The sequence below is a fragment of the Scheffersomyces spartinae genome (genome assembly GCF_019049425.1).
Source record: "Scheffersomyces spartinae strain ARV_011 chromosome Unknown scaffold_5, whole genome shotgun sequence".
Classification (NCBI taxonomy): Eukaryota; Fungi; Ascomycota; class Pichiomycetes; order Serinales; family Debaryomycetaceae; genus Lizanozyma; species Lizanozyma spartinae.
Window position 1 is genome coordinate 104599 of NW_025065052.1, and position 24255 is coordinate 128853.

Below are 24255 nucleotides of genomic sequence, written 5' to 3' on the forward strand. Positions count from 1 at the left end.
CGTATTTGGTTATATGCAATACTGTATAATGAATCATTGATCCATTAATTGGAGAATCTCATGGGCAAGTCCTTCCACTAATACAGAAGCATTGGAGTTTTGTAAACCTTTCAACGAGCTAACATGGGCCACTGAAAGTGACAACGATTCACTAGTCTGTTCGGCATGGAGAACTAGTTCTCGTAGGATCTTCAAGAGGTTTAATTGGATAACTGGATTATTGGCATTAATCTTTAACCTGAAGAAGATATTCTGGATCACTGTATCTTTGAAGAGTGCGGTACGGAGGATCTGGTTATCGGAAACAAGATACAAGTAGCTGTCCAAAGCCGACTCTAAGTTTGATACTTTAGGAAGCATAAACCCACTAGCCAAACAGTCTATAGCTTTAGAGGATTGGATCTCGGCCGAATTTCTTTGGTAGTAGACGATGATTGAGTCTAATGCTGTAGATTGCCAGAAGGGATCTAATAGTAAATTGAAGTAGACGGTAATGATGTCGTTTCGTTCAAGTATAATTTGGACTTGAGTGTCTTCAATGTAAGCCAATTCACATATAATGGGCAAGATAAATTGCCTGAATGGTAGATTAATTTTTGATAGTTTCCGGAGATAAGGAACTAGTCCTAATTTCACTATATCCTTTTCTCTTGATTGGTTTAAGTTGCAACAACTGTAAAGAAGGGGACTGACAATGTTGAACACTGCTTTATAGTTTTGCTTAGTGGGAGGATCATATTCTTTGATTATGCCCAGTAGAAATTCAAGTATATCTGCCGAATATAAGCTTTGGAGGACATTGGACACTTCGGCCATTGACTTGAAGAACTTGAGAATCACCAATTGGTGTTTCAAGATCAAACTGGGGTATACTTTGATCAATAGCTTAAACAAGTCAACGCTGGCAATATTAGATCTTACTCTTGCCTCTGAATCACTGAAATATTTGATGATGGTCATAATGCTATCGATACAGCATTGAATTCTGTCTGCAGAAATGGATTTATAGTGATCCGTGGGTCTTATCTTGGATAATCTGTTTAAAAGGACAACGAACCAGAAGATCACTCCAAATTTAGATAACATCCGACACATGTCTGACTTTGATCTTGAGAAGTCATCGGAAAGCACACGATGTATGCATTCAATGGACGTAATGGGGAACTCGGGTGCACTGTCAAAGTCTTCTTCAACCAATACTGACAAGACTTTCAATCCTCCAGAAGATACAAACATACTTAAAGCCTTGGTGGAGTTGTGGAAGTACGTGATAAACTTGATAACCTGTAGCCTGACAGGAAACTCAAACGTTGATTTTCTAAAATATGTTACTGCTGGGATCCCACCCAATAAACAAAAGTTTTCAAATTGTATGACGTTCCTTTCAAATACCTTGTTTAAAATCGCCAATGTCTGATACCAAAGCCTATTTTGTTTGGGGTATTCGGAAGCAAAATCAAGCAATTCAAGTATTGTTAATACCCCATGGTCTCTAATGAAGACCTCATGCAGAATTGGGTACTTCTTTGCAATGTGAAGGATTCTTCCAGTTATTTTCACAAGTGATAACATAAGATTCTCTGAACCTGAATGGCATTGATCGACTTTCTGGGCCAATTTACCTATTAAATATTCCATTTTGCTTTGGATTTCTATTTCATTGGTATCGAAGTTCTCAATATCAACTTCAAGAAAAGGGTCTTGTTCTGGTAGCATGTTTGATAATATTTCTTTATTTGAATTTGAACTCTTGGAAAGTGGATTAACTTCATCACCGATGAAATCTGCTTCAAACCCTTTGATTTCATCTTCATCTTCTGCAAATTTATGAAGAAGATCTCGCTTGTTCAATGCCGTATAAGCAGCAGCCGATTTCGAAACTTCTTGGCTTATTGTTAATTCGATTTCTCGTTGAGGTAAAGCTTTGGGCAAAGGCAAATGCTGCTGCTGTTGCTTTTCTTCTTCCTCTCTCACAGAGTTGATGAGCCAATTGGCATCATTTTCTTCAACATTCAAGAAAGGTTCTTGCTGTTGTTTCATAGAATTTCCTTTACTCGCTTCCTTATTCGCAGACGTTAACCATTTATGTTTCAATAATAATTTTGCGCTTATTCTCAAGCTTGCTTGCTTCTGGAAACATTCAAGAAGGAAATCCTTAAGAATAGTCGATATGTTCTTGGGTAATGGTGGTCGTTCATCAACTCCTATAGCATGTAATACAGCCATTTGATTCAACTCATGATATGGTGGATGAGTTGTAAATAATTCAATAATGGTTGCTCCTAATGACCAAATATCAGAAGCAGTACAGAGACCTTCTCCACCAAGAACTGTCTCTGGGGCCATCCAATTTGGTGTCCCTATAACCGTGGCATGTTGGTTGGTGATCTTTGCTGCCACTCCAAAGTCTGCCAATTTCACCTCCCCGTCCTCTGTTAAAAGCACGTTAGCAGCCTTAACGTCTCGATGAACAACTCCTTGTTCATGTAAATAGCTTAGCCCTTCCAATACCGGGCCAATGTATCCTATAATATCGAACTCCAGTAATCCGTGGCCCAATGAAAGATATAGTTGTCTTAAAGACCCACCTCCACAGAATTCTAATAGAATATTTAATGAAGTACTTGTCTTTACAAATCCATGATACTTGACGATGTTAGGGTGTCGCAACACTTTTAATAGATCGATTTCGCCCATTAAAGCTGCCACATTTTGATCTCTTTGAAGCCATATTTGCTTAATGGCAACCACTTGATTGGTCTTGAGATTAATCCCTTTATATACTTGAGCGTACGCCCCCCTACCGACCATTTCACAGAATCTAAAATTCTCTAACGCATTGTTCAGTCTTGTACCGGGTTGTTTCTGGAACCGTTGGGCCGGGGTAAGAGAGATTTTGACCGAAGGATCTCGTTGCTTCCTTCGAGGGTTTGAAGGCGTTGACGTTATCTGATTCGTTAACGATGATGCTTGTAGCTGCATTTGTACAGTGCCGGTTGCAGTGGTCACCGCTGCAGCCGTATTTTTACTTCTCTTCTCCGGTCGTATCTTTGCATACGCTATGCCTTTATTATTATTATTGCTACTGGAGACAAAAGGATTTACCATCCGATCATCGTCGCCTGAAACTTCCTCAATAGGACTCATGCGATCAGCCAGCGTGGTGGTGTTGATGACTGTTGAGGGTTCACAGGAATAACTCGCCCCTTGTATCTGGTTTTCAATACGTCTGAGAAACGGAGACTTGCTCCCGTCATGTGACTGCTTCATCCGTCCCTTCTGAACCACAACCGACCCGGGAGCAAAGGCACTTAATTTGCCTAGTGGTACGCCTTCTGCACTGTCATCTAATTGGAAGTCTCCAGTATACACATTCTGTTCACTTGTTTCTCGGAACTTGTTGAGTCTAGGATCGTCCGGAAAGAAGGAAGAAGACACCTTCTCGCACTGCGTTTCCATAATAGTCATAACGTTAAACTTGCATTATTCCTTGGTAAAATGGAATATACATGTAATGTATGTCTTAGTTTTGTAAACATGAATACATAAACAATCGTGATTTTCCGAGCGCTACCATAATTGTAATTCATTTCCTATTTTGTGTATTTGTGTCATTTGCATAGTTTTTCCGAAAATAAAGTTCCCACTCGTAAATTTATCTACACATTTGTGCATACGTGTGTTAATGTACGACACCAACACATCATGGGGCTATTGCAAATCTATTTCTATATATTGTTCCGTTAAATTCGTATCATTTTAATTTGCTATTTACTGTGCTAAAGTGTTTGCTTTCTTCTCTTAAGCAAGCTTGGTCAATAACTTACCCTCACCCTTACCAGTGAATAAAGTGTTCCAAATAGCGGGAACCTTTTCCAACTTATTGGAGTCACCAGAGAGATCTTTCAATTCAATACCTTGGGTAACAGAAACTTGACCTTGTTTGATAGCACCAACAATGGCACCAATAGCTTGAGCAAACTTTTCCTTAAAGTCACCAACAATGAAACCTCTAACGGTCAACCTGTTGGTGATAATTTCGTACCATGTGGTCACAGCATATTTGGATTGATCATTGTAACCAGAAATGGCACCGCAGGCAGCTACCTTACCGAATGGCTTGATCAATGACATACATTGAGATAAAATGCTACCTCCAACGGCATCAAAGTAAGCATCAACAAATTCATCTCCAACAGCATCAATTAACTCTTGTTTGAAGTTAGGGGACTTGTAGTTAAGACCAATGTCAGCACCCAAACTCTTAACCCACTTACATTTGTCATCAGAACCACAAATGGCAATCACCTTCTTAGCCTTGAACACGTTCTTGGCCAATTGGACAACCATAGAACCAGTGGCACCGGAAGCAGCAGAAACAATAAGAGTTTGACCTTCCTTGAAGTCGAGGATCTCAGTCAAACCAAAGTAGGCAGTCAACCCAGTCATACCTACTGGACCCAAATATAAAGGTAATGGTAAACCAGCATTAGGGTCAACCTTGTTGAAAATGAAGTTTTCATTAGCAACATAATAATCACCCCAACCAAACTTACCAGAGACAATGTCACCAACGTTCCATTTAGAGGACTTGGATGACACAACCTGAGCAATACCTAAAGAACCCATAGCTTCACCAACCTTGACTGGTGGGACGTACATTCTCTTTGGATCAACACCCTTTTGGATCCAAGCTCTCTGAGTAGGGTCATTGGACAAAATCAAAAGCTTAACAAGCACGTCACCGTCCTTCAAGGTGGACTCATCAAATTCCTTCTTAACAATCTTGAATGTGGATTGATCAGTACCCAATTCGGTAATGACGTCACGTTCAGCTTGGTTCTGAAGGATAACTTGAGTTAATTCGCTTGGGGCAGACATTTTATGTGATAGGTAATATTATTTAATTGACAGAAGATAATTAGGGAGATTGAAATTTCATTTTGCAGTTGACTCCCTTACCTACTTATACTCCGAGAAGTGGCCGACGATGTGGTAAGGTTATATGCAGTATATGTGAAATCGAACTATAGCGGAATCCAGTGGACATCTTAGACCTGTATACGTTAAGGGTACATGTTGGCTATTAGTAATGGTAATGAAACAGAGGCGTACATAGAACATGGTAGAAGCATAGGAGTTGCTATTAATATGTAATTGAACAGGAAAAACAATTCGCATTTCGGTGCATCGAGCCGAGATGCCGAACCCATCAAATCAAACGTGGGGTTCCACGGAGAATCAAATAGTTGACGCACGGAGATAAAAGTGTTCTGTTCTGGGTTAACTCCGTCCTAAAACATTTATGGCGTGTTTGAATGGTACTGTAATAGTCTAATCAAGTGTATGGTATGTTTGAGGTTGTATGAAAATGCATAGATCACAACAACTCGGGACGACGGTTGGTACGGCTTAGTATTTTTTTTAAAGGGTGGCTACTATCGGTTAAAATGTTAATGCCTCACCAAGGGGGATATTGCCTAATTGGGGTTAACTCCGTGGTGGTCATCTCATCATCTGGCTAACGCTGTCACTGGCACCTACGGCTGCCTATACTTAAAAAATAACGTTTTATTAACAATAGATTCAAAGTGAAATACACAGAGACAAGATTGAAATATTATTTTTCCGTATTGTGTTCATCTTCGACTTTATTCCAACTTAAGTACTTGGGATCACCATTCTTCCGTGGCTTAACTAAGTTCACAATTAACAAGGCTGAAGCAAGAAGCAAACATAAACCCCCTGCAACGATCCAACTGATGCCGAGGAAGTAGTTCTTACCTCCAATTACAGATCTGGTGGAAAGATAAAGGTATTTGCTGCCCCTGTAAGGTATAACAGGAAAGTGTAAACCCACGGCAACTTCATATTTACCCTTCTTAAGTGTATCCTCTTTATTCTTGAGAGCTAACTTGACAAAATCAGGTAAGGCAGCAGGTTTCATCCAGTTTTGTAATTCATACCAAGTGGAAAGATCTGGCATATTGGTCTCATTATATCCGTTTGGATAGCGTTTGAACCAATTTGGAGGAGGAACCACTTGAGTGTAGTTGTATTTTGTCTTTTTGAATCTATTCTTTTCAGTGCTCCATGCGATACCCTTATTGGTCAATGAGAAGTCTGTGCTGGACCCATTGACAGCTTGTAAACCGGAACCATAGGTATCATTAAACAAAGAATTAGCAATCAACCCACATGGATAGTAAATCTGTCCTTGCGAATTCCGAGACATAGGTTGACAGTTTTGACCAATATTATTGTTAATAGTATCATAATCAGCCGCTTTACCATTCAATTGGTCTTCACTGAAGGACTTCACATATCTCCGGTGATTAGCATAGAACTTCTTCAACCGATAAAAGAATAAAATAGGAGGCTTTATATCATGGGGGATTTCGAATTGAATACGACAAACGTTCCTTTCATCTTCAAATTGCTCAGTGTTGTTGGTATCCAACTTCCATTGAGGTCTAGCAATGTCTGAGGTCTTGACTCCGTTAAAATGGATCTTAAGGTATTTCTTCGGAATCTCAGAGTAGTAATCTCTACTAGCAAGGTTTTCACATTGGGTATAATCAATCATAACTTCTTGGACTCTGTTTGCTCCGTACCACATAGCCACTCCTAACGGAACAAATATAATGGCTATGATGAAAAGCGTAGGAATAACTGTTCTGGCTGTAAACACCGGATTATATGCCCTCAACCGTTGTTGTCTGAAGGCATTGTCTCCAGGCTTCCGAGACTTGGGTTTCTCTTCTAATATACTTGATTCATCAGAAGAATCGGATTCATAGTCTTGTTCTTCAACTGTACCTCCGGGGATATCGGAAGAAGTGTCTTCCACTTGTTGCCGTTCTCTGGCAGCGTGTTGTTGCAGTGACATATCCAGAGTGCTACTTACGGAGGTTATTCCATGTACAAGGGTTTGGGCGTGGCAGAAGCAGCAATGATTATTTATGATAAATATTCCGTGTATAAATCACTGTACTGATACTTTTCCATGATGTCCCGGTTACACAAAACTGAAAGAAGATAAGATGATGATACACGTATGGATTAAACACTAGTATAGTTCGTACTCCATTTATTGCAATAGCATACCTGTTGCATGTGGATATGTTATAAGTTTCACCAAATGTACGTATAATCATGTAAAAGATTCATGTACGTTCTCGTACGTACTGCTTCAAATAATACCAGTAGGGTGTGTTTCTGATTATATCGCTGCAAAATGCAAGAGAATATTCCGTATATTTTAAACTGATGCATGTCATATAGATATACAACAAAAATATCGGATAAACTGTACAATTAGTTACATGTTCGGAACAACAACAACTGCCAATTTACTACCACTCATATTATTCTTACTTTAGCAGAATAGCCTCTAGGCGAATTGATTACTGTATGAGTGCAAAAGATATCTTTAACAAGGATCAAGGTAAGGATATGGACAAAACCTCATTTGGGCCTATACCTACCTGTTTACTCAATGTACATACGTACATTCATACATGTATATTCATGCTGTTACTTACTATTAGAATCTTTTTAAGAACACACCCGGACACCAAATCAATTTGTGCACGCTTTCGCTTAACCTAAAAATTTTTCATGCCATTGCAACAACCTTCAACGAGTTAGCAACCCTTCTACGAAAGTACAGTACACCCGGACAACAGTGACAAGAATGGATACCGACGCCGAGAAGAACATTGAGATCTGGAAGGTTAAGAAGTTGATCAAAGGGTTAGAACAAGCTCGAGGAAATGGTACCTCTATGATCTCGTTGGTGATGCCACCAGGATCACAAGTTTCATTATTCCAAAAGAAGTTGACAGAAGAATACGGTACTGCTTCCAACATCAAATCCCGTGTTAATAGATTGTCTGTGTTGTCCGCTATTACATCTACTCAACAGAAGCTTAAGTTGTATAACAATGTTCCTAGAAATGGGTTGGTGATTTACTGTGGTGATGTGATTACACCCGAAGGGAAGGAAAAGAAGTTAAACATTGATTTCGAACCTTTCAAGCCTATAAACACCACTTTATATTTGTGTGACAACAAGTTTCATGTCGAAGCATTGACCGAGTTATTGGAGAATGACGATAGATTTGGGTTCATTATCATGGATGGTAATGGAGCATTATTTGGTGCAGTTAGTGGTAACACAAGAGAGGTTCTTCATAAGTTTACTGTTGATTTGCCCAAGAAACATGGTAGAGGTGGTCAATCTGCGGTTCGTTTCTCCCGTTTAAGAGAAGAGAAGAGACACAATTATGTTCGTAAAGTTGCCGAAACAGCAGTTCAATGTTTTGTCACTCAAGATAAGGTTAACGTTAAGGGGATAATTCTTGCTGGTTCTGCTGATTTCAAGAATGAATTGAACAAGTCTGATTTGTTTGATGGAAGATTACAAGCCAAAATCTTAAGTATTGTAGATATTTCCTATGGTGGAGAAAATGGGTTCAATCAAGCCATCGAATTATCTACTGAAACTTTACTGAATGTTAAGTTTGTTCAAGAAAAGAAGTTATTGGATCAATATTTCGATGAGATTGCTCAAGACACTGGAAGATTCTGTTATGGTATTGAAGATACTCTTAAAGCATTGGATTTAGGTGCTTGTGAAATCGTTATTGTCTATGAAAATTTGTCTACCATTCGTTACACCTTAAAGGACATTGAAGGGAACGAAGTCGTGGCCCATGCAAACCCAGATTTACCAGATAAGTCATGGCAATTGGACAAAAAGACAGGAATGGAAATGGAAATCGTTAAGGAAGAAGTGTTTTTGGAATGGTTGGCTGAACATTATAAAGAATTTGGTGCTACATTAGAGTTTGTCACCGATAAGTCCCAAGAAGGTGCTCAATTTTGTCAAGGGTTTGGTGGTATTGGTGCCTTGTTAAGATACAAGGTTAACTTTGAACAATTGGCTGATGAATCTGATGATGATGAATATTATTCTGATGATAGTGATGATTTCATCTAAGTGGGATAAAAGGTTTATATATATATAATTATTATTATCATTTTTATTATTATTCTTCGGCAGAAGCACATAAATGTCACCAATTACTATAATAGGAAATTGAAATACACAATTATTTTTGTTCACTTGCACTCTATTACTTTTCAATGTGGTAAACATTATGCAAGTGAACATTACAGTAATACTTCGCTACATATACAATGCACATAACAGACAGCTAATTACTTTCCATAATGTAGCTCATGTTTACTTATTCCTCGTCTTCTTCTCCTTTAAATGACTTGTTTCTCATCTGCTCCTTCTTATCCTTCTTACTGTCCTTTCTAGCTTGCTTGTCCGCCTTCTTCTTTTGTTTAAGCAAGTCTCCACTCTTTACAATCTTCTTGTCAGTTGATCTGATGCCCTTGGAGCTCTTCAAATCTTGTAAAGCATTGACTTGCGAATGTCCAAGAACTTCCTTATGTGTTTTCCCACTGACAATCTCATGGGCCAAGTTCTGAAGTCCACTGGTAAGATACGATCTTCTGGAGTTCTTTCTGATTGGCTGGCTAAGTATGTCTCTAAGAGTTGCTCTCAACACCCTGGTCTCGTCTTTGGACAACAGCTTGGTTTCCTTTCTCTTCCTTTGTTTCTTGATGATGTCATCTGCATAGCTATCGATGTCGGATAAATCTTCTATACCCAAATCTTCTGCTGCTTGTTTCATCCATGAATCTTCTTTGCTTGTTGAGCTGGTACTGATTTGTGAGTCTGCGAGTTTGGCTGAAAGACTGGCTCTTTCTCTCAATTGACCAACAAGATCCATCTCTACGGGAAGGAGCTTAACATCACCATGCAAATCCATTTTTGCAGCCGTACCAGCACCAGCAGACGATGCCACCAACTTTCTTAATTTCCTTAAAGGTCCAGAAGCTTCCTGGGGGGAACAAAACATCACAGAAACACCTTCGTTCCCGGCTCTGGCGGTTCTCCCGGATCTATGGATGTATATGTCTGCAGATTTGGGCAAATGGTAATGGGCAACGTGATCAATGTTGGGAATATCCAATCCTCTAGCTGCCACATCGGAAGCCACGAGAACCACAGTCTCGTTCTTGGACGTAGCTGCCGTGAATTGTTCCAAGGCTCTTAATCTTTGTTTTTGGATCATGTTGGAGTGAATGGAGAAACAGGGGATGTTCAAGTTCCTCAAGAAGGGAACCAATCTCTTGACAGAGTCGATAGAATTGGCAAACACTAACGTTGAACCAGGGTACATGAGAAGAAAATAGTAGAGATACAAATCTCTCTCTGTAGCTCCACATTCAACCAAGGCTTCCGTAACCTTACCACTAACAATCTCTTTAGGGTTGGCATCAACTAAGGTTGGCTTGGTATCTTTAAACTTCAACTTATCGTTCAATAGCTTTAAGATCTCTTCATTATCATACAACGAGCTTCCGTTGCTATTGCCGTTCTTATTCCCCTTATTCTTTTTGTCTAACTTACCAAATAACTCTTTGGAAAAGGTGGCAGAAAACACCATGGTCTGCCATTTCCAAGGCTTATTCTTTTGCTTTGGTCTGTGTTTCTTGAAAAGATCCAATATTCTTTCAAACTCATCGAAATGACCGTCTTGCAAAAGTCTATCGGCTTCATCAAGAACAAGAATATCTGTGGCTGCCAACCGTTTACACACTTCCATATCCTTTTCAATGATCTCTAAAAATCTACCGGGGGTAGCCACCAAAATGCCTGGTCCTCGGGCTAAAAGACGCTCTTGTTTTTGAATGGAAAGCCCCCCAGTGATACTGACGATTCCCAGGGTGGATAATGGCGAGTATTTGGCCAACTTGTTCAAATGATCAACCACTTGATGGGCCAATTCTCTGGTGGGAGTAAAGATAATTCCCGTGGGTTGGTTGATGATGCTTTCCTTGTTGTTCTCCTTGATGGTGTTCAAATTGGTCAAGTACTTCTCCAATATAGGTATACCAAATGCTAATGTCTTACCTGAACCGGTGGTGGCTTTACCCACAAGGTCCTTTTCTTGCAAGGCCACGGGGATAGCCTTCTTCTGGATCAAGGTAGGCGACGTGAAGCCCAACGCCTTCAATCCCGACAATGTATACGGACTTAAGGAGTAGGAATCGTCTTCCCACTGTGGAAGATCTATTTGATCATCATCCGGCAACGGGAGGTCAAGGCTCAGGAATGTATTTGATAATAATTTATCAGAGTCTAATTGAGAAACAGTAGGAATTTCATCAACGTTTCCATCGTCCTTATCTTCTTCATCATCAACTTTAATATCATTTTTATCATCAAACCCTGTGAACTCTTCATCATCATCATCACCTTCACCATCTTCAACTTCTTCTTCTTCTTCTGCTTCTGGCTCTGCTTTCTTCACTTTCTTTTCCTTCTTTGCTATCTTCAGATCATCCTTCACTGTGAAACGAGGCTTGCCATCAACAATCTCAAAGTCTACTCCATCTATTTCTTCTAGTCCATAGAACCCTTCATAGTCACCTAAATTGTCTGGTATCTCCACTGGTTTCCAAGCCAAATTGTCCAAACGGACCACCTTGCTTTCTTTAGCAAGTTTTTCCTTCAACTTGGGCGTCCGCTTGACGGGGGTCTTCTTGACCTTCTTCCCCACACCTGTCTTCTTTGTTTTGCTGGCCATAGTTACGTGACTAGTTGGTATACAATTAAGCAGACGTTAACAAATGCATTTAAGTCGATGCTCATCTCGCACTTCTTCGCGAAATACGCCTGCGCACGACCCGGAAAATCAAGACAGATGGCGAGATGATGATGGGGCTACACAGTACCAAAGAATACACTTATGTCTCTGCAATAGAGCGTACCTCTGCTTATGAGACACTAATAGACTGTACTCTGTACAATGGCTAGGAAGAGTCGAGGACTTTTAAAAGGAAACCGGAGTATTACGGGAAACGGCATCCGAAAACCAAAGAGCTTGAAACCCCAGAAAGCAAGATCTTTGATCAGAAGATACCATACGCTTCTTAAAGATAAAGAGATTATTTTGAAACAATTGAAGCCCTTGGTAGAAGGGCTTGACAACAAAAACTATGTGGAATGCTTACGAGAAACCCAACCCCTGCTATTTTGGAAGTACAATTCCGAACTCAAACTGTTTATAGAGTCCTGGACCGGGAAACAAGCCAATGAACCCATGAATAAAGATGTACTTCAAGATACCAACGAGATGGTAGCCATGCTCGGAAAAATAGACGGAGAAATTAAATGTCGAGGAGGAATCGAGGCTTATCAAGTAGCCCTGACCGATGGTCAAGACTCCACAAGAGGAGGTGATTCTTCGAAGAGACTAATCCAATGGTTAGAGAGTAACACCCAATGGCAGAAGAAAGATACCATAATGTCGGCTTTAGAGATAGGATGTCTTAGTGCCAATAATTGCATTAGTACATGTGGAATGTTCGAGGTCACTCGAATAGATTTGAACTCTCAAAATGAAAGGTTGATCCTTCAGCAAGATTTCATGGACAGACCGCTACCCACCAGTTCTAAAGAGAAGTTTGACATGATAAGTTGTTCCTTGGTGTTAAATTACGTTCCAGATCATAATGTTAGGGGACAAATGTTATGGAGGTTTACTCAGTTTTTGAATGAACCCAAGAACGGGTTTTATTCCAAGGTATTTATAGTTCTTCCGTTGCCGTGTGTCACCAATTCAAGGTACTTTAATAACGCAAGGTTTATAGACATTATGACACATTTGGGGTTCTGTGAAGAAGAATATTATGAAGCTAAGAAAGTGGCATATTGGCTTTTCTCCTGGAAGGGTTCTAAATCAATGAAGAAAGTAGCTGAATGTGCCTTCAAAAAGACAGAAATCAATAGTGGTCTATCACGGAATAATTTTTGCATCACTTTATAAAGTTAGATTTGAACATACGGAAAAATTACTTCAACATGATTGTGGACGGCAGTAGGTTGTGCCCCCAATATGTAACTTCGACCCGTGTCTTTATTCCATTTGAGGTTTCGGAGTTAACGTTTTGATTACTGGCTTATGGTCCGGAAAATCTCAACAATAGCTATTATATTATTATGGCGGTTGACTTGAACTAAATTATTAAAACGACAACGAAAAGTTCACCTTGATATTACCTTTCTGCTACCCCAAGCAAGACCCCATATTCTCCATATTACCCCATAGAAAGTATAGTCATTCTGGGGAAACGAATTTGGATTATTCCGAAAATCACTCTTGGGGACGAGTGTCAGTTGTGGTTCGATGACAGCATCATAAGGTATGCGGCATAAATCGGACGCACCCTCAAAGCAGAACAGCATTCCAAGACACGGAAAAAATATTGCATTATTTAGTAATATACAGGTAAAAAAAATTAATTTCTAAGTACCTGCCAGTTCTATAATTTTGAACTGACAGTAGCACCTTATGTACTTGTGCCAGAAACTCGTTTGCTACGTAAGTCTATCCCGTAGATTTCGACAGACCAGGAGAGAAGAAATGAGGAGAAAAGCGTGTTTTAAAGACTAAAATTCAAGTGCACTTTATTGTTGATTACGAAAATGACATTCAAGATACAGGCGGCTCTTAAAAATGTCTTACAGCTAACTGAGTCAGAAAGATGGTTCCATATTGAGTCTCCTGGTTGTTCTATGGAGTTCAAATGTGGCAAGACACAATTAGACAGCAGATAATTAATCCGAATGGTAATGTAGATTCAGTAAATCTAATATTGACTCCGGCTCTATTATAGAGTATATTAAAGTTCTTAATTCGGAAATTCTTTGCAACTGTAGGAAAACAATTCAATAAGAAAGATACGAACTCTAGTACCAGGTACTAGTGTCTGGAGACTAAATATGTCCAAGCTAACGCTTGCCCATTCAGCAATCTATTGCTGAGAAGACTTTTGAAGTTGGTGGAATGATTGCTATAATGAGTTTTCTTGATTATGCCTAATTACGATTGTGCTGGTAAGAGCATCGGATTAACTAGGGAAGACTTTTTTCTTAACATGACACAATTACTGTCACGGAAAAACTTTTCTTTGTCACCCGACACAAGATGCAACCTGCATAAGTTGCACGTACGTCCAGACTGATTTTTGTCAGTGATTGAAAAACCTGGTATGGAGGGGAAGAAGGAAGGGAGCTTCGGATAAATGTATCAGATACTAACTACCATTAATTTGACACCATCTCAGAGATGCCTAAAATGGTGCGATGTTGCTTGATATCACAGTGGTTGCAAATCTGAATACGAAAAAATATCTATCATTAACAATAGCATAAGAGTGAAAATTTTTCCGAAATACTACCCGCATTAGAAAATACGTAGCAGAAAACTACTCCATTTTTTACTACAAGAAAGATAATCTGATGAGGTACACGAAAGCCAAGGTATTAACCGTAAAACCCACTATACTGAGAATGCTACAACTTACTTTTTAACCATTGGTTGCTAAGATGCGTCCTTGAAAGCAAACTATTAACTAATCAAACCCATTTAATAATCCTAAATTGTAAATTAACATGTTAAGGATAATCCGTAATCTCGGAACATCAAGGTGTCGGCAAGTAAAATGCCAACTATTCAGAAACACTTAGTAACCAATTGGATTCAATTGGTCCACCCCACCGTTTGAAACATACATCCGACACGGCAAAGTTAATCCCACGGGGAAGTAGAAAATCCGCCCATGGGGGTCTTAGGTCCATGTTGGAGCATGCGTCTAGGAAAGAGTGGGGCGATGATACCACTCCAGACAAAAGTCGGAGAAAGAATAATTGGATGCAGTATTTGCTGATGATCAGTGGTTGTATTCGCTTAGGGTTTTTCCTTACTCACATTGTTTTGCGGAGCAAAGTTTACCGGAAAATTACTGATCAGTGGGGGATAAGTAGTACAAATGAACATTGGATGTCATTTGGCATCATTTGTCTCCGGAACAACTGTACTCCTGCAATAAGGTACAGGAGTGATTGTATGGAATAATTGTCTTATTTGTGCACGGAGAATTATGCCGGCTTTTACGCAGGTATTACTTTTTTTAACAATCCGATTATGATCGGCTTAACTCTATTTTTCCGTTATGATGATTTAGGTTCGGTATACTAAGTCATGCCATTAGTATATGGTAGTATGATGTTTTCATCCAGCATTCCAAAAAGGAAAACGTTATGCCGAAGTTAAAAATTTGTATAAATAGAAGTGAAGGTCTACATTTCAGTGGAAGAGTTTTAATCATTTCTTATCCATCAGTTTACTTTATTAGTTTACTATCCACACTAAATAAAAAAAAGCTCTTTCCACTCTTGACAGAAATGTCGCAAGAACCTACAAATATGTCTGGGACAGCCACACCCATTGATAATGGGTCGCTTCTCAAGGAAGAAAAGGAAACCGAATCCTTAGCTCAACCAATCACCACCAAAAAATCTGGTTGGTCTGAACATCTTACCACAGCCATCTTTTGTTTATTGGTGGCCTTCGGTGGGTTCGTTTTCGGTTACGACACCGGTACCGTTTCCGGTTTCGTTAACATGGATGATTTCAAGAAACGGTTTGCTACTCACCATGCCGATGGTACCTACAAATTCTCCGATACTCGTGTCGGTTTAATGATTGCCATTTTGAACATTGGTTGTGCCGTCGGTGGTATTGTTTTATCCAAAGTTGGTGATATGAAAGGTAGAAGATTTGGTATCTCCACAGCCATGTCCATTTACATTGTTGGTATCATTGTTCAAATTGCTTCTCAGCACGCTTGGTATCAAATTATGATTGGTCGTTTGATCACTGGTTTTGCCATTGGTATGGTTTCTGTTCTTTGTCCTTTGTTCATTTCCGAAACCTCTCCAAAAGCCATCAGAGGTACCTTGGTTGTTTGTTTCCAATTGTTCATCACCCTCGGTATCCTTATCGGTAACATTGTTGGTTATGGTACCAAGTCTTACAGTGACTCTGTCTCTTGGAGAGTTCCTCTTGGGTTATGTTTTGCCTGGGCCTTGTTTTTGTTGTTTGGTATGTCCTTGATGCCTGAATCCCCCAGATACTTGATTGAAAAGAACATGATTGAAGAAGCCAAGAAGTCCATCGCCAAGTCTAACAAGCTTTCTCCTGAAGACGCTCTTGTCTATGAAGAAATCCAATTGATCCAAAACGGTATCGACCAGGAAAAGTTGGCTGGTAGTGCTAACTGGTTAGAATTGATCACTGGTAAGCCAAAGATCTTATACAGAGTCATCATGGGTATTATGTTACAAAGTCTTCAACAATTAACTGGTGATAACTATTTCTTCTATTACGGTACCACCATTTTCAAGGCTGTCGGTTTGTCTGATTCCTTCCAAACCTCTATCATCTTGTCTGCTGTTAACTTTGGTTCCACCTTCCTCGGTATCTATCTTATCGATAGATGGGGAAGAAGAAAGGTGTTGATGATGGGTTCCGCTTGTATGTTCCTTGCCATGCTTGTCTACTCCATCTTGGGTTCCGTCAGATTATACATTGGTGTTCAAGGTGACAACTCAAACACCAGAAAGCCTGTTGGTGACGCTATGATTTTTGTTACTTGTGTCTACATTTTGTTCTTTGCTTCTACCTGGGCTGGTGGTTGTTATGCCGTTGTTTCTGAATCTTATCCATTGAGAATCAGAGCTAAGGCTATGTCTGTTGCCATTGCTGCCAACTGGTTGTGGGGTTTCTTGATTGCCTTTTTCACTCCTTTCATCACATCTGCCATCCATTTCTACTATGGTTTCGTCTTTGCTGGATGTCTTATCTTCTCTTTCTTCTATGTCTACTTCTTTGTCTATGAAACCAAGGGTTTGACCTTGGAAGAAGTTGACATGTTGTACGCTTCCGATGCTAAGCCATGGAACTCCCACAATTGGGTTCCTGAAGAACAAAATGTTGATGTTGCCTTCATCAAACAAGAACCATCTGTTTAACCAGATACACTACACCCTTATTTCCGATATACGGAAGTTTTTTAATGAATTAAAATTACGATGAATATATAGAAGTTTTTGATAGACATAATGTTTTATAATGCCAATTTGAAATTGATAATAAAATGTAGTTTATTATGTTTACTCCGAATTTGTTTAAGTGCACGAGGAATAACGTAAATTGATACTCGTGACATTTTGTTACATAAGCAACAGTCATCTCCGGAGAAAAGGAACTGTTAATCACATGATACCGGTGTTTAGCACCCACCACGGATGAATTCGGGGCGAAGACCGCTGTCGGCCCATATGTTTACCTTGATTCATAATAATACTGTATTCGTGAACACTAGTTATTAATAAGTTCGTCAACATATAAGTTTGACTCACACCTTATAAGCTTGAGCGTCGGATCAACCTACGACCACATGCTCAGCAAGCGTTGACTGTATAAGTGCACAAATGAGTCAACACGGAATAACCCCAGAGAGAACGGATTAATTTCTGCAACCAAATAGGTTAAGCTAGCTGATTTACCTCAACTACATCTTATCATCCCAGTCTTTCAACAACTCCAACCGTCTTCGGTATTAGTGAAAAAATCCGCAACGTGCATCTACCGATATACCCGATTGGGCAAATCCGCTAAACTACTCACAGTATAAATCCTCTTATTATATTATTATTGTTGATCGTGTCATTTCCCCTCATACCGTATGCAGGCGATGAATCATTCCGAGTCATCGGCTGTTCCAGGGTATATAAAGACTGGCAAGTTCGTTGGGATCTGAAAATTTTTTTTCAGGTTGTTTCCTTGCAGTACCCGCAGTTGAGTCAATTGCAGATATTTATTCCAGAGATGCTCTCCAGCTTTAAGATGCAACCCCGCATGGGTGTTAGAGGTTTATCCGCCAGTGCTCGCGTCGCTCGTTGGAATGAAATTCCTCTTGCTCCTCCAGACAAGATTTTAGGCATTGCTGAAGCTTTCAAGGAAGATTCTAATCCTAAAAAGATCAACTTGGGTGTTGGTGCTTACAGAAACAACGAAGGTAAGCCCATTATTTTCCCAAGTGTTAAGAATGCTGAACGTTCTCTCTTGGAAACTGAAGTCGAAAAGGAATACACTGGGATTAATGGTTCTAAGCCTTTCCAATCTATTGTTCAAAACTTTATCTTTAACAATTCCAACAAGGATGCTGCTGGTGCCAAATTGATTGGCGGTAATCGTATTGTCACCGCTCAGACCATTTCTGGTACTGGTTCTCTTAGAGTTATTGCTGATTTCCTTGTTCGTTTCAACTCTGCTAAGAAGATTTATGTTCCTAAACCAACTTGGGCTAACCATATTGCTGTTTTCACCGATGCCGGTTTGGATGCTGAATTCTATGCTTACTACGATAATAACGCCAATGATTTGGACTTTGCTAACTTGACCAAATCTTTAGAGGATGCTGATCCTGAATCAGTTGTTCTTTTGCATGCTTGTTGTCATAACCCAACTGGTATGGACTTGACTCCAGAACAATGGGAAGTTGTTTTGGAAATCATCCAACAAAAGAAGTTGTACCCATTGATTGATATGGCTTACCAAGGGTTTGCATCTGGTAACCCATACAAGGATATTGGATTAATCCGTAGAATCAACCAATTGGTTGTTGAAGGTAAGATTCCTTCTTACTCTTTGTGCCAATCCTTTGCCAAGAACATGGGTCTTTACGGTGAAAGAACTGGTTCTATTTCCATTGTTACTGAATCCCCTGAACAAAGCAAAGCCATTGACTCTCAATTGAAGAAATTGATTAGACCAATGTATTCATCTCCTCCAATTCACGGTTCCAAAATTGTGGAAACTATCTTTAGCAACCCTGAATTACTTGAATCATGGTTAGGTGACTTGGACCAAGTTGTTGGTCGTTTGAACACTGTCAGAGACAAGTTGTACCAAAAGTTGGACAAGACCAACTACAACTGGGATCATTTGACCAAACAAAGAGGTATGTTTGTCTACACTGGTTTGTCCAAGGAACAGATGATTGCTTTGAGAGAAAAGTATTCTGTTTATGCCACTGAAGATGGTCGTTTCTCCATTTCTGGTATTAATGATAGTAATGTCGACTACTTGGCTAATGCCATCAATGAAGTTGTAAGAGACTTCAAATAAAAAGAATATATTGTTTATGTCTAATGTCACGATACACGGTACGATGTCACTAATATTAATAATAGCTTTAAAAAGGTGTAGGAAAATGAAGTCGTAATTATGGTAATTTTGGTATATCTAAGCGTTCTTCTATGCGTGAACATACTTAGGACTTATAATCAAGGTGGTACTGCATATAATAGAATGCAAGTCTTCGCATCGGCCAAATATTTGTTCGTTTACATGTGTTGCTGCATATATGCACATTGTGTTGTCAATTGATCCAATATGCGGTTACACGGACGCATGGAGAAGGAACCTTTACAACTACCCCACCCATGAACAAAAATTTAAGGGGGGGTACTGGAACTAACCAAAGAGTAATATTTGGGGGATACATATTAGAAGCAAAGATTATGACCCATGAAATACAGTTAAGCAACTCTAAAATACAAACAGTTGAATCTAATTTGGTACCATTGTATTAAGAGAAATGGATTTAATCTCAACGGAAGAATATTTGAAGCGTACCAACAAATTTCGGAATACTTAAGTCAGAAACTAAGCACACTTACAATCATGCATCTACAAAATTAACCACATTTCAAACCAAGTGCCCCACTTATTCGAAGACGTCCGGGTAACTTCACACATCCCCACCAAGTCTGGGGTTTTGTGATTCAATTGTTGGGTTGGGGCTAAAAAGGTATATAAAAGCGGACGATTCTTCCCCAGATTTCAATCCCCTTTTAAAATCTGATACATCACATTTGATACATCGCATTTGATACATCACATTTGATACATCACTTAATCATAATGTCTGTAAGCATCGAACTGGTAACCACTACACCCTTTTCTGATCAGAAACCAGGGACCTCAGGACTTCGTAAGAAGGTTACTGTATTCCAACAACAACACTATACAGAGAACTTCATCCAAGCTATTCTCGAAGCCATTCCAGAAGGTGTTGAAGGGTCTACGTTGGTAATTGGAGGAGATGGTCGTTATTACAATGATGTTGTGATTGGTAAGATTATAGATATTGCTGCTGGCAATGGAGTTAGAAAGTTAATTATTGGTAAGGATGGGATTTTATCAACCCCTGCTACTTCCCATGTGATTCGTATCAAAGAGGCTACCGGAGGAATCATTTTAACTGCATCTCATAATCCTGGTGGACCCAAGAATGATTTAGGTATTAAGTATAATTTGGCCAATGGAGGTCCTGCTCCTGAACTGGTAACCAATAAGATCTTTGAAGTTCTGAAACAATTAACCAATTACAAGGTGGCTAAGGGGTTACCAAAATTTGATATTACCAAAGTTGGTGATTTCAAACACGGCCCTTTGGAAATTGAAGTCATTGATTCAACTGCTGATTATGTGACTATGTTAAAGGAAATTTTTGATTTTGATTTGATTAAATCTTTTATTTCCAGTAACTCTGATTTTAAACTACTTTTTGATTCTCTTCATGGTGTCACGGGTCCTTATGGTGAAAAGATATTCATTGAAGAATTGGGATTACCTCAAACCTCTATTCAAAACCAACAAGCATTACCTGATTTTGGTGGGTTACATCCCGATCCTAACTTAACATATGCTCATACATTGGTTGAACGGGTGGATAAGGAAAACATTGCATTTGGTGCAGCATCTGATGGTGATGGAGATCGGAATATGATTTACGGAGCTGGAACATTTGTTTCTCCCGGAGATTCTGTTGCAATCATTGCTGAATACGCAAAGGAAGCCATTCCCTATTTCCAAAAGCAAGGCGTTTATGGCTTAGCACGTTCCATGCCCACTTCTGCAGCAATTGATCTTGTGGCCAAAGATAAAGGATTGGAATGTTATGAAGTCCCCACTGGTTGGAAATTCTTTTGTGCTTTATTTGATTCCAATAAAATGAGTATTTGTGGTGAAGAATCCTTCGGTACGGGTTCAAACCATGTTAGAGAAAAGGATGGTCTTTGGGCCATCATTGCTTGGTTAAATGTATTGGCTTATTATGCTAAAGAGCATCCAGATAGACCAGCTACAATCAATGAAATCCAAACACAATTTTGGAATAAATATGGCCGGACATTTTTCACTCGTTATGATTTTGAGAATGTTTCAAGTGAAGGTGCTGGAGAATTGGTTGATTTATTGGCTGACATTGTTACCAAAGTTAAACCTGGTGAAGATTTAGATGGACGTCAAGTTAAAGAAGCTGCAAATTTCAGTTATACCGATTTGGATGGAAGTGTTTCCGCCAATCAAGGATTATTCATTAAATTTTCCGATGGCTTAAGATTCGTGGTGCGTTTATCCGGTACCGGATCAAGTGGGGCAACTGTTCGGTTATATTTGGAAAAATGGACTGATGATAAACTGACATACACTGAAAAGGCTGACGATTACTTAAGCAACGACATTAAATACGTTTTAAACTTGTTGAAGTTTAAACAATTCTTGGATCGTGACGAACCTGATGTTAAGACGTGAACTACATTAGCTTAGTACATTATTATTGGTGATTAAATATATCTAATTAGTTGTGTCTGGATACTTTGAAAGCCGAGCCTCCAGTTCCATCTTCCAATTCCCGTTTCAATGTTGGGGTGGAGTATTGAACAACGTTAATGGGTGGTAAGATTGGAGCATCAGTGCCAGGAGCAGCAGCTGTAGAGCCAGTTGGCACAGGGGTAGCACCAGTGGTAGTAGCAGTAGTAGCAGTAGCAGTAGTAGCAGTAGTAGGCCCTGTTCCAGGTACAGTACTTGGGGGTACTGTTCCAGTAGACACTCCATATTGATGTTGTAGTGCTATCATCTCATCTAGCCGTTTCTTCATAGATTGTTCTCTCATTCTAGCAGCCTGTTCCATGGCTTCAAGTTCCATGATTTGTGTCCGGAATAAATCGTTCACAAGCTCCAACTCACTGATCCGAGTCTTCAACAGACTGATTTCAGCAGCTGCAGAAGTGTTATGATTATCACCGCCATTATCACCATTGTTATTATTGTTATTATTATTGTTGTTGTTATTATTGTTGTTATTATTGTTTGTATTGTTGTTGCTGCTGTTGGTATTACCATTCAGACCCTTATCATGAGCCGAGTATTGATTTCGATCTCCATTCTCCGAGGAAGAACTATTACTATTAGCACCGGTGCCCTGCAGTGATATCTTGTGTAGAGGAGGTAACAAAGTTGCAGTATTGAACAGTTGTTTTGGACTTGTGATGGTAGAATTGGTTCCGGATAAATGAAACTGGGGACCAAAGGATGGTGATGAGATGGTTTGTCTGGTGGTGGGTATCGATGAGATCTCAGCGAGTTTCATGCCCTCATTGGTAGAAGGTGCAGACGAAGCAGCAGGAGTAATGCTTGCTGCAGATGATGCAACAGCAGCAACAGCAGCAAGCGTAGTGGTTGGCTGTGGTGGAGGAGGAGGAGCAAGTGCAGAAGATGGTGTAGATAGTGTTGGAGGAGTGACTGACGTTGTGATTGTCTTTTTTGATTGATTCATTAGGGAGATGCCTGTTATGGAGTTATCTGAAGTTGAATTGACTGAAGAGGAAGGTTTAAACGTTGCTGAAGGACCCAAATCATTATTGGAATCAAATTGACTACTCAGCAGAGACCGAGCATGAGAAATTGAAGATGAAGTAGATAATAATAAAGGAGAAGTGATCCGTTGTAATCCGGGAGCAAATTGAGTAGGTGTTGACAGAGGATAATGTAAAGGTTGTACTTGGTGGATCAAATGGTTTGGTAGATGATGAGGCAATGGGACTCTTGTTATAGGCCCAATGTTAATAGTAGGCAACTGAGCTCCTCCTGTAGGAGGTACTTGAGGGGTATAGAATGGAGCTGAATTGGGTAACTGAGGTTGAAGAAATCCATTCGAAGAAGAGGTTGACGAAGTAGCAGGCATCATTGGAGTATCAAGAGGCTTTGAAGTTGGAGTTGAAGTATTTGAAGATTTCTTTTTGGTGTTGGCGGTTGACAGTTTAGGAGAATTCTTTTTACTTACTCCATTGGTTGAAGATATATTAATTTTAGAATCTTTAGCTTTCAATTCTGGAGTATTTGCATTTGAACCTTTATTTGATTGTGGATTCTTCATTCTATTTCTGGATTTGATAGTATCAGTTTTCAAACTAATAGGTCTTGGCCTACCATGTAACTTTAGAAACAATCCACAAGCATTACACAAGACTTGGCCAGTTTCATCTCTTCGCCAAAGAGGCGTGGTTTGAGTCTTACAATTGCGACAAACTGGTGAAGTAATATTTGATTTGGTTGTGGTGATCCCATTGGCAACATGAGTAGTTGATCTTGCATTTGGGTGAACAGGATTAGATTGTGGACTACCTTGATTCACATTATTCGGAACCGGAGAAGGAATGGGTGACGGAACAGAATTCAAAGTGGTATTTGAAGGTGATGGTGATAATGCAGTACCGGTAACAGGCGGTAACCTCTGTTCAATCTCACTCATGATACAACAGGAACAGTGTCAGAGATAACAGTAGGAGTAACGGTAGTAGTATAAAAAGTAGCACCAACAGTAGTAATACGAAACAGCAGTATAAACAGTAGTGTAAGGACCAGTAGTGTTAACAGCAGGAGATACAAAGGAAACTCATCAACAGAGTCTGTTTGAAGTGGAAAGAAAAATGTATATGGGTTGATAAAAGAGATGAAAAAATCTCACTTTTCAAGACACAAAATTTGGTCGCGCCGTTGATAATGATAAAGGGGTGGTGTTAGGGTGTAGCGATAAGTGACTGGTCAGATAAACAGGATAACAGAACTATGACAGGGTCAGTACTATTATAGTGGTGGGCTATAGGCTGTACTATATGACTGTACTATAGTGATAGTAGTAGTAGGTTATACTGTAGTACGGCTATACTCTGTTAGTGTAGTATTGTGAGTAGTAGTACTGGTAGTCGTACGGAAGTGTAGTGCGGGAAGTGTAGTAAGGTTAGTGTTATACGGGTAGTGTAGTACAGGTAGTGTAGTACTGAGTGATTGTGTTAATCTAGTACTATTAGTGACCTATCAGTGACCTATTAGTGTACTAAGTGACTATAGTGGTCTTTAGTATATTACTGGGTATAGTTCTATGATGTCACTGCTATACTTCTTATCTTGT

At 39.6% G+C, this 24255-nt stretch overlaps 10 protein-coding genes across 10 annotated transcripts; 5 read left to right on the plus strand and 5 right to left on the minus strand.

Annotated features, from left to right (window-relative positions):
• Positions 1-33: 33 nt before the first annotated feature.
• CDC15 (serine/threonine protein kinase) lies at positions 34-3468 on the minus strand (the record flags this gene model as incomplete). Its single annotated transcript, XM_043194676.1, has 1 exon — positions 34-3468. One exon carries the CDS (start codon positions 3466-3468, stop codon positions 34-36), a length of 3435 nt encoding a protein of 1144 aa, XP_043050427.1.
• Positions 3469-3801: 333 nt separating this feature from the next.
• Positions 3802-4881, minus strand: KQ657_003989 (uncharacterized protein; the record flags this gene model as incomplete). The annotated part of the gene is made up of 1 exon (XM_043194677.1): positions 3802-4881. The coding sequence occupies one exon, from the start codon at positions 4879-4881 to the stop codon at positions 3802-3804; it is 1080 nt and encodes a 359-aa protein (XP_043050428.1).
• A 739-nt stretch (positions 4882-5620) lies between these two features.
• On the minus strand, positions 5621-6889 carry LEM3 (Lem3p; the record flags this gene model as incomplete). Its single annotated transcript, XM_043194678.1, has 1 exon — positions 5621-6889. The coding sequence occupies one exon, from the start codon at positions 6887-6889 to the stop codon at positions 5621-5623; it is 1269 nt and encodes a 422-aa protein (XP_043050429.1).
• An 807-nt stretch (positions 6890-7696) lies between these two features.
• Positions 7697-9004, plus strand: ERF1 (translation termination factor eRF1; the record flags this gene model as incomplete). The annotated part of the gene is made up of 1 exon (XM_043194679.1): positions 7697-9004. The coding sequence occupies one exon, from the start codon at positions 7697-7699 to the stop codon at positions 9002-9004; it is 1308 nt and encodes a 435-aa protein (XP_043050430.1).
• Positions 9005-9254: 250 nt separating this feature from the next.
• Positions 9255-11672, minus strand: MAK5 (putative ATP-dependent RNA helicase; the record flags this gene model as incomplete). Its single annotated transcript, XM_043194680.1, has 1 exon — positions 9255-11672. One exon carries the CDS (start codon positions 11670-11672, stop codon positions 9255-9257), a length of 2418 nt encoding a protein of 805 aa, XP_043050431.1.
• A 222-nt stretch (positions 11673-11894) lies between these two features.
• On the plus strand, positions 11895-12914 carry KQ657_003993 (25S rRNA (adenine2142-N1)-methyltransferase; the record flags this gene model as incomplete). Its single annotated transcript, XM_043194681.1, has 1 exon — positions 11895-12914. The coding sequence occupies one exon, from the start codon at positions 11895-11897 to the stop codon at positions 12912-12914; it is 1020 nt and encodes a 339-aa protein (XP_043050432.1).
• Positions 12915-15334: 2420 nt separating this feature from the next.
• Positions 15335-16963, plus strand: HXT1 (sugar porter family MFS transporter; the record flags this gene model as incomplete). Its single annotated transcript, XM_043194682.1, has 1 exon — positions 15335-16963. One exon carries the CDS (start codon positions 15335-15337, stop codon positions 16961-16963), a length of 1629 nt encoding a protein of 542 aa, XP_043050433.1.
• An 877-nt stretch (positions 16964-17840) lies between these two features.
• Positions 17841-19124, plus strand: AAT1 (aspartate transaminase; the record flags this gene model as incomplete). Its single annotated transcript, XM_043194683.1, has 1 exon — positions 17841-19124. The coding sequence occupies one exon, from the start codon at positions 17841-17843 to the stop codon at positions 19122-19124; it is 1284 nt and encodes a 427-aa protein (XP_043050434.1).
• A 798-nt stretch (positions 19125-19922) lies between these two features.
• Positions 19923-21596, plus strand: PGM2 (phosphoglucomutase; the record flags this gene model as incomplete). The annotated part of the gene is made up of 1 exon (XM_043194684.1): positions 19923-21596. The coding sequence occupies one exon, from the start codon at positions 19923-19925 to the stop codon at positions 21594-21596; it is 1674 nt and encodes a 557-aa protein (XP_043050435.1).
• Positions 21597-21642: 46 nt separating this feature from the next.
• Positions 21643-23595, minus strand: GZF3 (Gzf3p; the record flags this gene model as incomplete). Its single annotated transcript, XM_043194685.1, has 1 exon — positions 21643-23595. One exon carries the CDS (start codon positions 23593-23595, stop codon positions 21643-21645), a length of 1953 nt encoding a protein of 650 aa, XP_043050436.1.
• Between the last annotated feature and the right edge of the window lie 660 nt (positions 23596-24255).